General features: G+C 41.7%; 2 protein-coding genes across 9 annotated transcripts; one reads left to right on the top strand and one right to left on the bottom strand.

Moving 5' to 3' along the window:
* Nucleotides 1-53: 53 nt before the first annotated feature.
* luc7l (LUC7-like (S. cerevisiae)) lies at nt 54-6975 on the top strand. Of its 6 annotated transcripts, XM_046377162.1 has the most exons (12): nt 55-283; nt 1836-1906; nt 2210-2293; nt 2988-3082; nt 3227-3325; nt 3997-4107; nt 4233-4376; nt 4496-4672; nt 4800-4888; nt 5034-5063; nt 5170-5331; nt 5755-6975. In XM_046377162.1, the coding sequence occupies exons 3-12, from the start codon at nt 2284-2286 to the stop codon at nt 5873-5875; spliced, it is 1038 nt and encodes a 345-aa protein (XP_046233118.1). In that variant the 5' UTR covers nt 55-283; nt 1836-1906; nt 2210-2283; the 3' UTR covers nt 5876-6975. The 6 variants fall into 6 exon arrangements, with proteins under 6 accessions (XP_046233114.1, XP_046233118.1, XP_046233117.1 ...); XM_046377161.1 differs by having other exon boundaries at nt 1836-2293; XM_046377164.1 differs by lacking the exon at nt 2210-2293.
* LOC124052656 (epidermal growth factor receptor kinase substrate 8-like protein 1) lies at nt 6963-16490 on the bottom strand. Of its 3 annotated transcripts, none has more exons than XM_046377152.1 (19): nt 16382-16490; nt 15125-15227; nt 14849-15007; nt 14590-14739; nt 14384-14466; nt 13193-13305; nt 12916-12962; nt 12691-12820; nt 12470-12558; nt 12306-12380; nt 10711-10859; nt 10218-10362; nt 9535-9590; nt 9343-9451; nt 9114-9239; nt 8837-9002; nt 8169-8334; nt 7893-8025; nt 6963-7489 (listed from the first exon to the last, which is right to left on the bottom strand). In XM_046377152.1, the coding sequence occupies exons 2-19, from the start codon at nt 15152-15154 to the stop codon at nt 7403-7405; spliced, it is 2013 nt and encodes a 670-aa protein (XP_046233108.1). In that variant the 5' UTR covers nt 15155-15227; nt 16382-16490; the 3' UTR covers nt 6963-7402. The 3 variants fall into 3 exon arrangements, with proteins under 3 accessions (XP_046233108.1, XP_046233109.1, XP_046233110.1); XM_046377153.1 differs by having other exon boundaries at nt 15125-15176; nt 16382-16484; XM_046377154.1 differs by having other exon boundaries at nt 15125-15173; nt 16382-16467.
* Between the last annotated feature and the right edge of the window lie 516 nt (nt 16491-17006).

A 17006-nucleotide genomic window follows, 5' to 3' on the forward strand; every position in this document is an offset into this window, starting at 1 on the left:
ATTGGTCAGATCACACCAATCTCCCTCCTATGACTTTCAAACAACAGGGCCTATCGTCATTTCCTTAATGTAAAACGGAAACTGGCCCGTCCACGAATTTGAGAAAATCTTCGAGCGGTGATGCTTGGACGAATAAATAATCATATAACCTAAGAGAAATACTAAAGAATTGTTTTCAGTAGCTAAATTTTTTATAGCACTATCGACTGGAGGTCCACGACAATGTCTGCCCAAGCTCAAATGAGAGCTTTGCTCGACCAGCTAATGGGAACAGCGAGGGATGGTGAGTTGCCGTAGCATGCTAGCTAGCTAGCTAGCCAAGATGGAGCCACTGCTGAGGATGGCTTGTGTTGGTGTGTGATGGACAGGTCTGCATGAATGGATGTAACGTTACTGCAGAGGGCTGTGTAAACTACAGTAAACTTACAGTCAAGCAGAGTTTACGGATTAACATTAGGACTTAATGTTTGTATCCATTTTGGCTTATTTTAATTTTTTAAAAAAGTTACCACGCTTATAGTTTCGGCCTTACCACCTTTCCGTTAACTGATTCTTAGCTAACGTTAATAACTAACGCTACTGTTTGTACTGAAGTTACGGAACCTCCAGGCGCCATGCTACTTAGCATTGAACGATATTCAGAATTTTATCAGACCCTGGAATGAACTAATTTACAACAAGTTCAGTTGTAATATTTTTAGTGGTTATTAAAGGATTCAAATCCCTATAAAATGAATACGTGAAATTTAAAGTTCCGTATTCATGATCTTAATCGAGACCCACAAGTAGGTTACGATCAACAGAGCTCTATTTGAAATATCTAAAGTAAAATTATTTATTATACAGCAGAATACCCTTGTAAAAGTACAACATTTACCACAGAAATTTAATAATTGTAATAACAGATTGTAATGATCTCTAGTTGCATGCTCCTGAGTTTAGGCAAACTATGCACCAGGCCATTTACTTGGTACTGTGGGTGTGCAGTCAACCGTTTTTGGATCGAAATCGGGCTTGAAGGCGTCAGTCAACTTTTTGTGCGAACTGTAGAAATCGCGATATTTAGTGTCCTCGTATTTCACGTGACCTCATTCACTAGCAAGTTAGTGGTACGTGAACATACCAATAGAGTGCTGTAGCCAGTTAGATGGCAATGCTGATTGACCAAATTAATTCATTTGACTCTTCCTTGGGGAAACAATGCAACCTGCGCTGTAGATAGCGGCATGGCAGACGAGAAAGATGTGCAAAGAGAACCATCGTTAATGAAAGACGTTTGAAAGAAAATTAGAGGTTATTTCAAATGTTGTACATCGTGAATCTAATTAAATGGATCATGATATCATGTTTTGGCCAGATCACCCACCCCTGCCTGTTTATAAATAAGTAAATTACTACTACTATCATTAATAATAATTGGTTATGAACCTGATAAATCTAAAACTGCCTAAAATGAAGTAGTATTATCTTGGCAGTATAACCGCTATTAAGTTGGACTTTTGACATGCTAAAATGAAATTATTAATGATTGAACCCAGCCTATTGGATACAGACATTAAAAGGTAACTCACCTGTCAAGTCTGATTGTAATGGGCCTAAAATGACAGCTTCATGCTGCCCTGCCATTTTATAAATAAGATGTTCATCCTGACAGTTGATAGAATAGAACTACAGCCCTGTGGATTATCTTTTACCAAGTTGATAATTCGATCTGTACAGTGAATTTGTGTTGTGAGCTTGTGGGTGTATGTGTGATGAGATTGATATCAAATTCTTCCCATACATTTGTTGCATACAAACTGAACAATTGTGGCCCCTTTATTTTATTCATTAAGGTTCAGTGTATCTTTGCCAGCCTACATCAATCTGCAAAGGAGTTGCAGAAAAGCCTCATGTTCATCGAGCCGTGAGTCACACATAATTTTTAAAGCTGTTATGATGAATATCCAAACAATTTGTTTGCCTTCCGGAAGTTATTGTAGCCTTTTTGTAATCACACAAATGGGTATATCTTCAGTGGCAATAGAATTGCAATTTGGATTAATACTATGCAGCTTGAGCTAAAACGTCTGGTCGCGCTGAATCCAAACGTGCAGTTTTCCATTAGACGTCTGTTATCAGAAGGCAATTTTAGCAGTCTTCGAAACAAAAACTTTGCACACATCGTTTACAATCTGACTTGTGTATGACTCCCAACTTCTTACTACAGGTATGGGCAAGAAAACTGTTCCCATTTATACTTTTCTACAGCGGGTTTAAAATTCTGCTGCTGAGGTCTTGAAGATGCAGAAGGGTACAGTATATGGTGCAGATCGCAGTGTGTATAAACTAAATTTTTTTTCTTGGATTTCTTTTGTATTTTTGTTTTGAATTTCCTCTCAATGTTTCTTATTTGTAAAAGGCTTGGCTGGAACATTTGTCTGACATGTTTACATTTATTGTCACAATCTTAACAGCCAATTGTGTTGCAGTCTAAAGAACCCTTCAAAATAAAGGTAGCTCTGTTCACACCAGTTAGCATCAAGAATATAGTTATTCTCTAGGATCGTGCCCCTTTTAGCCTAATCTCGTAATACTCCACATTTAAAGAGTGGACACTGAGCCTTGTCACAAGTTAAACTGATTTGAGGCTCTAATATAGCCACTTTTTATTGAGGCTTGGGTAAGGTAAGCACCAGGAATAAGAGTAAGGTCCACATGTATGCACACATGTAACTTTTACTTCAGTCTTGACACATACGTAGATAATTAAAAATGGTCTAAGCATGTTATTCTAATGAAGTAAATGCAAAACTTTGACAATCAAATATAAGACTTGGTTTTCCCTCTTGTAGGTGGGCACAAAATGCTTGAATGCAGATATAGTGACACATCTGCCCAATGAATATCGTGCATTTACAGTATTGTATACTAAAGCACTGGATACTTCGCCCCTGCTAACAAGTATGTGAGGTCTTTCTCACTGGTTGTTCTTTGGATTGTTTCAGGGGATGAGACGCGACAGAGGGTCAAGTTCACTGATGAGCGTGTCTGCAAAAGTCACCTTCTGAACTGCTGTCCTCATGACATCCTGTCTGGAACGGTAAGTGGCTTGTAATTTAGGTCTGACCACCCCAAAACAATTCTAGTACTTAAGAAAAGAGGAAAAGCTAAATCATGTACTCTCAATAATCTTCACTCATATGATGCGTTGTTTGAGTCATGTCTGCTTGTGTTTTGGCGGTAGCGCATGGACCTGGGAGAGTGCACCAAGATCCATGACCTGGCACTTCGAGCAGATTATGAAATTGCCTCCAAGGAGAGAGATCTGTTCTTCGAGCTTGACGTAAGTGATGTGCTCCTATTAAACAGTACAGGTGTGCACAACATAGAATTGCCAGTCACCATAGTAAAAACGGAGATGTGAGGTAACTGGGTGGCTGGCTTTACAAGACATGCTACTATACTTTCTGTTGCTTTTATTAAATCGAGTGGTAAGCAACAGGTGACCGTTTCAGCTCACAACTTTTAACATGACCACAGTAACTGCACTCTTTTCAGATCCAAATTCAAATGCCTGTACTTGCTAAGTTTGGCTATTTTTAACTGTTTCTGCTGCTTTTCTGGACAAGTAGCTTGTGACTCACCGTCCCCCCCGTCCCCCCTCCACACATACACACACACAATCACAATCACAATCACAATAATTGTGTAGCCAAGTACTACAGTTGTGCTTCTTTCCAGTATCTGTGACTGGCAGCCATGAAACGGCCTGAGTTTTAGACCAATCGTTTTAAACAACATGTGCACTGTAACAACAGTATATGATTTTGATCAGCAGGTGTTGCTAATGTAAATGCTGAGTTTATTGTACTTTACACCCTCAGATTTGTTTTAGGAGCAACTGACTCCCACTCAGGTGACTTAAAGAAAAGCAGAAGAGCTAAAATTTTCTTGTGTGTCTGTGTCAACAAATCTGAGTCTGTTTTTCTGTTAACAAATTTTCTCCCTCAAAAGGCGGTGGATCACCTGGAGTCATTCATTGCTGACTGTGACCGGAGGACAGAATTAGCCAAGAAGCGTCTGGCTGAAACCCAAGAGGAGATCAGTGCTGAGGTGGCAGCGAAGGTCAGTGAGGGAACACATACTACATTGTGATATCTATGTGACATACGTGCACACAACTTTTTGCTGTGGCAGCACATTTTGTTATAGACCCATCAGATGTAAATTGTGTTTGTGCTGTGTTGCAGGCAGAGAAGGTTCATGAGCTGAATGAGGAAATCGGGAAGCTCCTGGCCAAGGCTGAGCAGCTTGGAGCTGAGGGCAATGTTGATGAGGCCCAGAAGGTCCTGCAGGAAGTTGAGAAGGTTCGCACCAGGAAGAAGGATGCTGAGGTGAGGAAAGAGTATTGGGGAGGCACTCCCAGTTTAAGCAGATGAGGTGTTTTCACTTCAATTAATAATTCCATCCACTGATTCTTCAGTGATTCTTTTTTCTTTATGATTGTCCACAGGAAGAGTACAGAAACTCCATGCCGGCTTCCAGCTTCCAACAGCAGAAGCTTCGGGTGTGCGAGGTGTGCTCTGCTTACCTCGGTCTCCATGACAATGACCGTCGTTTGGCCGACCATTTTGGTGGGAAGCTTCACCTGGGCTTCATCCAGATCAGAGAGAAACTGGACCAACTGAAAGTATGTCTTAACTTGTCTCGCCATGTAAACTATAAACTACAGAAAAAGAAAGAAATGGCTAATAATGTGTTGAGGTTGGATAAAGACTGTTTCACCTGTAACTGGATACTGTTTTTATTTTGAACAGAAAACCGTGGTTGACAAACAGGAGAAAAGAAACCAGGAGCGCTTAAAGAGACGAGAAGAGAGGGAGAAAGAGGAAAGGATGAGGAAGAGGTGAGTTCCAATATTTACGGAAGTTTATTTGTGGAATAAAGTGTATGTTGACTGCATAAACGCATGGTTTTCAAGAATTTCCCTCCAGGGATAAATAAAGGAATTCTGATTCTGATTCTGATTTTGCTATCCACTTATTTCGTAGGACCAGATCACGGAGCAGAGAGCATAGAAGGTAAGAAAGTCGCTCTGTTTATCTACATTTTAAATCAATCCGTTGTCCTTATTAAAGGAGCTTTCGGAGATGAACTTTAAATCGTGTTTTTCTTTGTTTTCATCAGGTCCCGTTCTCGTGACCGCAGAAGGAGACGCTCACGCTCCTCATCACGAGACAGGCGCCGTTCGCGCTCGCGCTCCAGGGAGAGGAGGAGGAGGCACCGCAGCCGATCCCGCTCTCGCAGCCGAGGACACCGTCACAGCCACGAACAGAGCTCCAAACACAAGTAAATACCCAACAGAGCTCACATAGCTCACAACAAGCCCACACAGAGTGCACCAACGCATTTCTTACGGTTGCCACTTTTCTAGATGTGGTGTTTTTCCTGCAGACTGGTGAAAAGTGCAAACCAATCAGTGCTTCATCCAACAAACTGCTGGTTCATACTTGATCACTTTAAATGGTGACGCACTTCATCTGCTGGTCACATTTTGACAGAAGCTTGCTAGCTTTTAGCAAGTGTATATAAGCAGATTGTTGAGCAGGATATTTCACTGATGTTATCATAAATCCAAGTAAGCTCCTTCACACTATTAGAGATTATAGTTTGGCTCTTTCCAAATCCACTCCTGCTTTCTATTTTCTTCTTCTAAGTGCTCGTACTTGTTGTGTTGCTTCTCTGATAATCTTGAATTGTCTCGTCACACAGGTCGTCCAGGGACAGGGAGCGCTCGTCCAGAGACAGGTCACGGGAGCGAGACAGACGGGACGGTATGAACGGCAGGTCAGACTCCCGCCGGGCAGATGACAGGGACATGGGGGACCTCTGAAGACCAAATTCAGCCATCACAGCACACAACCTCCTCCTGTCTCTCTCACCTGTCTGTCCATCCATTCATAATAACCTAATGTTACTCACAGTCCTTGCCTTGAACCGTTCGCTTTCCCGCCTGACTCCTTTTTTTTGCTTTGACAGATAACGCAGCCGACCCAGAGCGTACCTGAAATATTGTATGGATTCAGTTGTCTTGCATCGATCAATAGTGGAGTGTACTGTGATACATCTGTAACTTGGTGGCTGTTTGCATCCAATACATCTCATGTGTTCTTATAAACTACCCTAGAGAGATTCCAAGCGAAAAAGTAAACAAATGGATGGTCTGCTGGACTGAAGTGTAAAATGTAACTGATCCGCATTCTTTTATTATTACCCGACTTTTTTTTTGATACAGAATCTGTCTGTAAATATGTTTTGGGCCCACTGACTGTCATTGTCTGGAAGGCCTCATCCCATAGTTTGCTTTTTTTTCTCCTCTGTCCTTATTAGATTTCTTTCCTGCCAGTAAACATTTGTTGTTGTGCAGCTTGAGTGCAGTTCTTGAATGTCTGTCTGCATTTACTTAGTTTGCTAAAGCCCAGTCAAAGTGTGAGAAACCCAGTTCAAAACCAACAGGTTTTAAAGTTGCAAATATTTGTATCAACCTTATTTCTTCCATCGTCCACTCATTACTTTTGACTAATCCAGTTTTATTTTGTTATCATTAGTGAAGGGCGTTTGGCCAGTTTAAGTAAATGCTTGTTTTGAAGTTTTTTTTGTTTGATAATTTGTTTCTATCCTGATTTTGTTTAAAATAATGAAAATAAACGATAACTTCAAACTTAGTGTCAGCATGTGAAACAGTAGGCTCAGAAATGATACATCGGAAATTCACTGCTATGTAAGACTGTACATACCTTTTTATTAGTCAAGTCATAAAATTTAAATCTTGGCCCAATTTGGACAGATTCCCTTGTGAATAGGTTTATAATTGCAAACAGCTTTTAATGGATGCATTTCTTTAACCTAGTGTGTGAAGTCATATCTGTTTATGTTCTGCTGGAAATCTTTTCTTTAAAGTCTCAATAAAAAAAAAAAACTCACCATTTTAAACTTTATTGTCTGTTGGCCTTTCTTTCTGGGGTCTTGTCATTCTCCCAGCATGTTAATTATGTTTGAATTATCAGGCAAATATTTTACAAAGATAAATACATTTCATTTAACTTAGTCCTTACCTACTAGGCAGAAGTGAGAGAAAACTATTCACATGAAAACTGAAATACACTGAACTGTAAATTAATGTTAACAGCACCTGCTTGAAGTAAAAGCTTAAATGTCTGCCAAATACTTTAATTTTAAAATGAATTCTGTCATAATTACCCTTTACATAGTGTGATGTTCGTCACAGTGTTGTGGGGTCAAGTCATGTTTGTTCTCTGGTGAATATAATTAATAATTAAGGAGGTCACTCTGAAGTGACGACACCAGAAGAACTCAACCTATTTTTCATCTGTAGCTTCATGTTGTAGATGCCTGTTGCTCACAATGTGCTGCTCTCCAGTTTCAGATCAACCTTCATTTTCTGTTTCTCCATGACTGCCTCCAACTCTGTGGCTCTTCGGGCATCCTGTAGAAAGAAGACGAAGTTTAGGACAGGCGATGGAATAAAAAGGTCAGCATTTTTACTGACGAGAACGATGTGTGGTAATAAAATCACAATTAAGGATCTCATATTTGAGTTCCAAAGGTGCCAGAGTTGCCTACAAGATTAACTACAGATGTCTTTCTCTATGACTCACCAATAAATTATCCCAAAATGTATATGAAATTAATGTAGACCCATTCCAACATGCATGGTCATAGTTGCAACAAAACAAAACATCTAAAGAATTATTTTTACTGAGCATTACTATTCTGAAATTATGCAGAAAAACAGATTTCTGGGCTTTCCTCAATTGTTTACTCACTAATAAACTGATATAAAACAAAGAAATAAGGTCTAGCTGTAAAACATCCATGATTGACTTCACCTCCAGCAGTGCTTTCTGCACAGTAAGCTGGCTGTACACTCTGGCGCCCTCTTCAGGAACCACAGCTCGTAGCTCATCCTTGTTGAGGGAGAAGAGCTGGGCGCCTGTCAGTACTCCCAAACATGTCACCGTCCTGAGGGACAAAAAATAGAAAATGACCTCCAAGTCAGACAAAGAAGACACTATCAGTGGAAGAAGGAAGTCACTTAGAGAAAAAGACTGGCAGCAGTCCCAGAGTGTAAAGAGGTGTGCGGTGAAGAGTTGTGACACACTCACGGTTCACTGAAGCCCTTCCCTCTGAGCCACTCGGACACCTCCTCTGGAGGAGAGTTGTAGTCCAGAGGAACAGAGGTCTCTGAGGAACGATGGATGACCAGAGGTTTGTTCAGATTGGTCTTCCCGTTGGTCAGCCTCTGGAGCAGCTCGTCATTCACCAACATGACTGAGCAGATGCAAAGGGATAGAAAGAATGGTGATATTTAAGCCTGATAGGCCAAAATGATAATGTCACTACATGACTCACAAAACAACAACAGAAAAATCAACTGAAACAATCATTTAATTCCTATGGTAGAATCAAGCATTTTTTTTTACTTTCTCAATGGGCCAGCTGTGACGTCAGTAAACACTGTCACAGTCCATAAAGTCCGCAGAAAAATTTAAATTTGAATATCAAACAGCTGTTTCTTCAGTCTTATATTTGGTTATTTTCCAACTTAATCTCATTCAAGCTTGGTCTTCTCATTACTTTAGAGTTGTACTAATCTACTTAAGTAAGACATTCCAGCAGTCTCCACTCCTGTCAATCCATTATTTGTCTTCTCTGACTCACACATGCCCAGTACCTGTGCCAGAGACAGCCTAGGACATTACAGCTCCCCACCTTATGACAGCATTTATGTGACATGCCAACACCTCCTACACAAGGCCATATAGTTTGTTACCTTTATTATCGGTGTCATCCACTGCTGGTATATGTTGGCTGTACGGTGGTAAGCTGCGTGGGCGTTGTGGGGAAGGGGAGGGGGAAGGAGAGGGAGCCTGGGGTGGAGCAGGAGGGCTGGGTGGGACTGCGGAGAAAGTCTTGGCGAGGGGCGGTGCAGCTGGAGCCTGAAGGAATGTGGAGCGTAGAGAAAATGACACCAGAATTCAGTCCAAGGTATGTACAGGTGAGAGCATACCTCTGTGCTTGTGTGATTTGCATGTGTTTTTGTGCCTTACACTCGGGGGTCTGTTGTTGACAGGGCTGTCTATGTGAGCCACAGGTTCCAGGATGTTGAAGGGAACAAATCCAATCTGGTTAAATCGATTACGACACTTCCACCAGCGCTTGGATGATTCGATCACCTGGCAGATGGAAGAGACATCACCATTCACTTGATGTCAACCCAAGTGCTCCATTTTCCTCATGAACACTTTTCTACATGCTTCACTTGAGGGTCTTTATTACCTCTAGTGTCTCCCCCTGCTGCACTGAAAGCTCACTGCTGTTCCTGGCTATGAAGTCGTAGGTGCAGCTGTAGAGCCTCTCAGGCTCTGGTGGGACTGTGCTGCCGTCTCTGGGAGGAAAAGGAGACAGTTATTCACACAGTTGGGGGTAAATTGTAGCAGCCAACTGATGTGCTTGCTAAAGAAGACCTACGTTTCATCACTGATGTGGATGCTTGGAGGTCTGACAGGCTGAGGTGGTTGGTGCTGCTGTGGATGAAAATGAGATGGAAACTCAGCAGCAGCAGCACACACACGCAAGCAAGAACAGGCAGCGAGAAATGGGAATGGGGTCATCATATGAATGGGACGGAGGCGGTTTACAAAATAAAAGACTAAAGATTTTGTTAATCATACACGCGACTTAAACAGTAAGAGCTTTGACAGTTTCCTCTTAAGCTTTCAAAAGAGAGATTGGGCAACTAGCAAAGATGAGTCGAAATATCCTCCTTATTCAACAGTCTTAAACAACAGCACAATTCAAGACAGTACAAAACCACATCCTTAAAAATGAAAATGTGCCATTCGCATACCATAGCAAATTTGATAGTTTAATAGTTTTAAGGCCGAAACAAAAATATATATTTTCTGATTTTTTTTAAAAAAAGCACAACAACTGGGGCCCGGTGCAAAGGCGAGAAAGTGAGATGGTGGTTGGATGGGCTATTTGTCTACCAGCCAGGGTTCCATTTGAAAAGCAAACATGTTTAAAAACAATCCAGAGGTAAAATAAAATGCTAAGAGAATAAGAAAGACAAGAACATGTCCATTACATATTGTTTTTAGCACTTGTACTTGATGTGTGTGTAACCCACATTACATGCAGGTATTCCATACCTCTTGTTTTACTCGGAGGTCCTCATGTTTGTGCTGTGACTCAACCGGATCTTCCCAAACCTGCCCGTCTGCCCTCAAGGCTTCTGGCTTCCAACCATCCGAGAACACGGGGGTGTACGGCGCTATGGGTCCTCTGAGCTGAGAGCTGAAAGAGCACAAAGAGTCGCCTGCTTTGGTCCTCATTATGATTACTTTTAAACAGAGTTCCATCCAGTTTTTGGATGCTAATACCACAGCGGAGACTGTAGGTGTAAAGCTCCCAGTAGCCATTATTTTGTGGAAATGCTATATACCTCCATATTGGACCATTTTTATGCTGTAGAAATCCCTCTAAAATATGCATCAAATGTGGCCAACATATATTATTAGCTGTGTGGAAACAATTAATTCCAATAAAATTCCCCCATTAAAACTCATGTCTCATGGAGCACACCTTTAGTAAATAATAAATGAGTGAATGAGTAGCCAGTGTTTGTTGCATGTTGGTACTGACCATGGGAGTGTCCAGTTGTGTCCCAGGGACGTCCACAGCTCCCTCTCCTCCTCGTTCAGGTTGTCTTGTAGCAGGGTGATGGCAGAGTTGGTCATGGCGGGGCTGGACACAGAGGCTCCCAGAGCCGGTCCCCCTGTTGTCCTCACCATCTGTACACACACACACACACACACACAGATGAGAAAAAACAGTTTTTATGCTCCCAGTCCACAAAAAGAGCTCTGATACCACTGAGTCAGAATAAGTTCATGTTATTCCAAGCTTGTACACATTTGACTATTTATTTAACCTCTACACAACTGACAATCAAAACACAGACACACAAAAAAAGCATTGTAGATGCATCCACACACACACACTCTCACACACAAAGAAGTGACATAACACAGTCCCGTAGATATGAGGCTGTGTGTTTCCATGCAGGTGTGCCAGTATGCACAAATCAAACACACCCATTCCACCCTTTGATTCCCTTGATGAGGACTGATTTGTACCTGAATAGAAGAGACCAGGCATCAAACATCAGCTGAGACACACCTGGCTGACATCAGACATGTCTGATGTCTCTCATTAAATGTGGAATGAGTTAAAGGCTGCTTTTTTGATTTATCTGGTGTTGTCATATTTTCTAAATCTGATGGCACTGAAAGTCATAGAGAAATCATTTTTGACAGCTGAAAAACATCAATGCTGTAATTCAAAGCAGCAGTCAGGGGACAGAAAATCTAATGGAAATCCAGCTCAAATCCAAACCAAATGTTTGTAGAAGTATGCACCAAGAGCTCACGCCTGCACACAAACTGCCACGTAAACCAGGTCAAATAAATACTGCTTTTATCAAGTGTTTGGAGTTAGGGTAACACTCATGGAACTGCCTTGTGTAAATACTGATTGAAGTTTGTAGTTTCTGGCAACATTACTCACCTACACCGATGACTTTCCATTATTTAGACATGACACAGCTCAAGGACAAACATGCCTCATATTATCCTATTTTTGAACCATAGCCTCCATTTAAATAATTCAAACAACATTATATACTTACTACCATGACAGGCTCCAAATGTTATCTACACCATTATCCTCTGTTCATCTCTGCCCTAAATTGTGGATGATGTCATCATGAGAATTTATTTTAAGATGCTCTTCATGTCTGACTCAAGCATTTTATCTGTGCTGCTATAAAAGATGACGCCTCATGTTTACAGCAATAGCAACAACAGGTGTTGCCTCCACAAGCCTGGCTGGCTGAGACATAGCCTAACCCTTCCTAAACAAGCTAAATGATGTGAAAGTATCCAATGAGTAGCCATGATGAGAGCTGGTCAACGTCTCTAAATGCTCAGGGAATGTGCTTCAGTGCTTCCTCTCCTATCTCCTTTAGTTCCTTGTGACTCTGTAAGTGCAGTCAGATTCTCTTAACATGACAGTTAAGTAGTTATGGATTCGCCTTCCCTTGACCTCATGACATATTCCATCAAGTCGTTTCGGAAAAGACTCAGGATGGATTTTTAATCCAGTAGTCTTGTATACGGTAATCAAACCACAGCCAAATCTCCACAGCATTAGGTGTGGAGGTTATAACTTTCACTCACCATATCCAGTGGTTTGAACACATGGTGAACAAGCTCTTCTGATGAAGGATTGGAGATGGTGGATTTCAGACGAGCCTGTAAAGAAATAAACGGTGGGATTTACTATGTAGCACAGAAAGCTAACCAACAAAAAGAAAAGAAATATAACCTGTCTGAGTACACACCAGCAGGCTGAAGCAATATTTGAATTTCTGGAAGATGTTGATGAACTCTTCCTCTGGTGGAGGACGGGCCTTTGCAGTGAGTAAATCTTCTGTTGTTTGAAAATGGTGAAAACACAAGAGAATAGCTCAATCCCAGTGTGATCAGGATCCATAACTGTGGTATTTCAACTTGAAGACATACTGTTGTGCACATAATCTGCAAAAGCATCTGTTTTTTTTACCTTCAGCACTTTGCTTTTTGCTTTTCTTCTTTTTCTTCTTCCTTTGGTTCAGCACCGTCGCGGCCTCGGCGGACTGCTGCAGCTTGCCCATGAAGTTCTCGATGTCGTCGAAACAGTGATTGAGGATCCCCTGAGGAAGGGAGAACTCGTTTGTTAACACGGTCAGATATGAATTACAGACAGAAGAATAGACTCAAAGAAACAAAAGGTGATGAGGAGGCGTACCACTTCTCTCTCCGCTCGCAGGAAAGAAATGTCAGGCCCGCCATTCACTGTTGCATAAGAGAGGAGAGGATTCAGTTCATCCATTTTCTTTCTTGGCCCTGGTCTTTGCTGCATTTCCTGCCCCCTTTACTCCTGAAACCCACCCCCCATACACACAAAGCAATCTCTGTGCTCCTAAATACCTCTCACTTCTCACTTTCCCTTCCTCTTGCTTTCCCATCATGCCAAATACTTTTATAGCATACATGTAAAAATAAGTATTCTTTTTCCCTCTTACCTCTGGGTCCTGGATAAGGTGGAGGGTTGACTGGTGGGGGATTTGGAGCATGTGCGATGGGGTGTCTCGGGATTTCATAAGGGTCGATCATCTCTCCCCCACTCTGAGTAGGCCTAAAAGGAAGAGAGCATACGCCCTCACTGCTTTGCACTACATAACGTAACGTTCTTCGTGATGATGGCAGCATCACAGGAAACACTCTTCAGTCACTTAAAGAAGTCAGTCACACATTCATAAACGACACTTTAGACTGCAGAGATTCTCATCCTCATTCTGGACATGGCCTTAGAGACCATTTACAATGGGAGGACATCTTTGATCAGTGGATCCAGCCAGACAATGCAGTCCTTTATCAGCAGACATCATCCGATGCCTCTGAAATTCAATCCTGCAGCCCTCATTCCACTATGAACGTACAGTAAACAGTCCGACTGTTTTCTCATGGATACAGCCTATATTCCACACAACACTGCGGTTCAATCAAATTTATCCTTTCAAACAAATCAACAAGCAGCAAGCCTGTTTTAAATGCAAAGGACAAGGATGTGGATCAAAGTGGCTTAAAGGTTTTGTATGTTTGCCTACTCTTGCGAACGCTTAAGCTATATGCAAATACCTTGCCGTACTGAATCAGTATTTAAACCCACCCATCTGCTCGTCTTACCACGTTGTTTAAGGAGAAGTTTTTTTCAGTAGGTAATCCGTAAAGGCCCCGAGTGTGCACTCTGCTGCCACTGCCGTCGTCCCTCCTCTGCTCTCGTTCTCTCTGCTTTCTGTCACAATGGCCTTGTTATCTCTGTCACACCTTCTTAAGTTATGTGGAAACCGGTAAAACAAGTCTTTCTTTCTCTCCCTCAGCTGTTTACACTGTCCTTTCTGTCTCCCTCCTTCTTTTTCTCTTTCAGACAGGTGGATGGTGGCCGCTTTGATTCAGTGGAAAATGAAACATAATGGCAGAAAAAGAGGAGAAAAGCATACTTTTTCATGGGCAAATGGGGCTGAACTGTACTGTGTATTGTATTAGCTGTCTGTTGCTTTGTTTAGCTGTGTCTCTTATTATTTGACTGTCCATCATCATCCTCTGATACGAGTACGCACACACATGCACACAAACATACTTTCTTCTATTAAGAAATTGAGCACTTAATTATTTTTTTTTTTTGGAGCTTGTGAACATGACATTCACTGTACCTGAGGGTGTCCGGGATTTTCTTACTCCTGTTTTTGGAGGAATCTGAAACGGCTTGTGCGATGTCGTCACAGATGTGCTCTGCCTGTGAGAATAAGAACCTAGAAGTGGCATCACTTGTAAAACCTGAAGCAGGTTCATGACTCAGAACTGACACCCTGAGACTGGCTGCAGAGACTGGGAAGCTCGCTCCAGCGTCATTACTCACCTTCACAGTCTCGCAGTTAAAGAACTGAATGTCCGGCTTCTTCTGATCTGCACCTTGGCAGACGAGCAAGAGTAGGGATGGGAAGTGTTTTTCCGTGTTAATGGCGTCACAGCGGTAGATGGATTTGAAAGAGTAGTTCTCCAGCTCATCCTGCATGAATAGATGACAAAAGAAGGCCATTATGTGCTCAAATATGAATGGTGTAAATCATCTATTCACAACCCACAGCTCTTGTTGACCGTCGCGTATCTGTTCTCACCTGGCTCTGTATGTCTCTAAGGTGAATGGCCTCCGTTCCAATGTCCAGGTACATCTGTTGACTCCACAGCTTTTTGTTCTGAGCCAGGAAAGAGAGACGTGCCTGGGCTTCCTCCACGCTCTGCACATCCCCATCCTGGAGTGAGAATGTCAGCAGGTGCTGCAGGCAGGGAAAGAAAGACGTAAAAAGATGAGGAAGTGAGGAAGAATTCATCTTAAAATGTCACTTGAGGAAGAAAGTTGATTCAAGGTGCGACGTGTTGCGGAGAAGACTTACGTTAACAAGATACCGTGAGATGTTTGTCATCCTTTGACCACTGGATCAGCTGCTTTGGAGTTCGAAAAAGTTCAAGTTAGAGCAGCCTTTTAGGGAATTACAGCTGGAGAGACAAGATTAGAAAACATATTAGACATCTGGTGCAGCTGGTGTTGTTTTATAGTCAGGCAGCAGAATAACCTCAGCTAGTCTCTCTCTAAACTAACAAGTCTAAGCCAGTACCTTTGGAAGAAACGCCCTCATTCAAATTTTGTCTTCCCCTGTTTGAGTTTACGTCAGCCTGTGCTTCTCTCTGTTTCAGTAACCCGGGATTACGCTGTGTGTGTGTGTGTGTGTGTGTGTGTGTGTGTGTGTGAGAGAGAGAGAGAGAGAGAGCAGGTGAGCCGCCTAACCAGTCTGACGACAATACAGTGTAGGCCTCTCACCACCGCCATGACCATCAATACTGTGATCACTGGTATCAGGAGAGCCAACATCCTGTACCATTTACACTTCCTTAAGATTGGTTTCTATGGGAAATCATGTCTCCACCTACTGGTATCTGTTTACACCACTGTGTATGACACTGGCCGTATATGAGTCAAACAGCAAGTGCCAAAGCGGTGTCATACTAGTATACTAGTACATGGTGTAGTATTTCAAAATAAAAGTCTCAGGCGGAGCGGTGACAGTGATTAACATGGAAATTTGTGCATATTATTCTTTGGTAAAAAAAAATACACTTTAACATCTTGACTGAATTCTATATCAGCATACTGAGAATTAATGTCTCCCTGTTAATAACTATGACAATGCATGTAATATCAGCCACCCCAAGTATTATACTAAAAGGCTGTGTGCTCTCCACAGTTCATATTTATATTACAACACAAGTAGGAAACAAGCTATCCTTTAGTCACAATTGGGCAAAATACTAAAAAAGAATGTGTTGAAACAGGGATATGACCTATGATTCATTTAAGTGTACATGGTGTTTTTTAGTTCAATAAATCCACATTAGAGGTTTGAAAGTCCTCCAAACTGAGAAAAATAAATAGCAATACTAATAATACTTGTTTGACAAATTGCTACACTACCAGAAGTGACATGGAAAAATATGAAACATCGTGAGACACAACTCCACACCTCTTTAAGTGCAGTTTCTGATTCATGGCGGCTGTACGGCTGTACATGTCCAAGTTCATTTAAGAGTTAAACAGTTAAGTATTCTACTACCACAGAATCTCATGAATGGAAGTGGATGTTTGATCAACTTACCAGTGTTGATAGGTGTCCACTTTTCCGTATGTGTGCTTACAGCGACAGAAAAACCCGTCCTGTGTCTCAGTGTACTTGCATGTACCTCACTCACTTTGCTCTCTTTAGTATTCAAAGCTTTTTCAGAGCAGACGTGTGTCACCTTGTGCAGTCCCGCCCAGTTTACCACCCCACCTTAGAGATAAAAATATGTACTCATTCTCTGTTGGGACAAATTCAGAAAAAAAAACTGTACTGGGCTCTGGCTATCACTGGCAAATCGTATCTTTTGTATTTTTTCCTGGAATTGAAAAAACATTTACAGCCTGTATACAATGATACCATTTTTAGACCTTATATATTAAAACTGGATGGTTTTAAGGCAAACAAAATACAGATTCTCCATTTCTCACAAGAATGTAATTCCAGCAGTGTGAGGAAGGTTATGATAAGCATTAAAAAAAAAGAGCAAAACAAAAATCTTAATGTTGGGTCATAAAGCAGGGAATATAACTGCAACAAGTTGTTAATAGTTGCAGCTTCATAGCATCTTTAAGCAGCAGATGAGGGTGGGGATGGGGAGTTTGGGGTTTGGGGTGGGGGTGTTATATCTAGAAATACACACGAGTGGAAAAAATGGGAATGC

This window comes from Scatophagus argus, chromosome 21 (genome assembly GCF_020382885.2).
Source record: "Scatophagus argus isolate fScaArg1 chromosome 21, fScaArg1.pri, whole genome shotgun sequence".
In the NCBI taxonomy this organism is placed as follows: domain Eukaryota; kingdom Metazoa; phylum Chordata; class Actinopteri; family Scatophagidae; genus Scatophagus; species Scatophagus argus.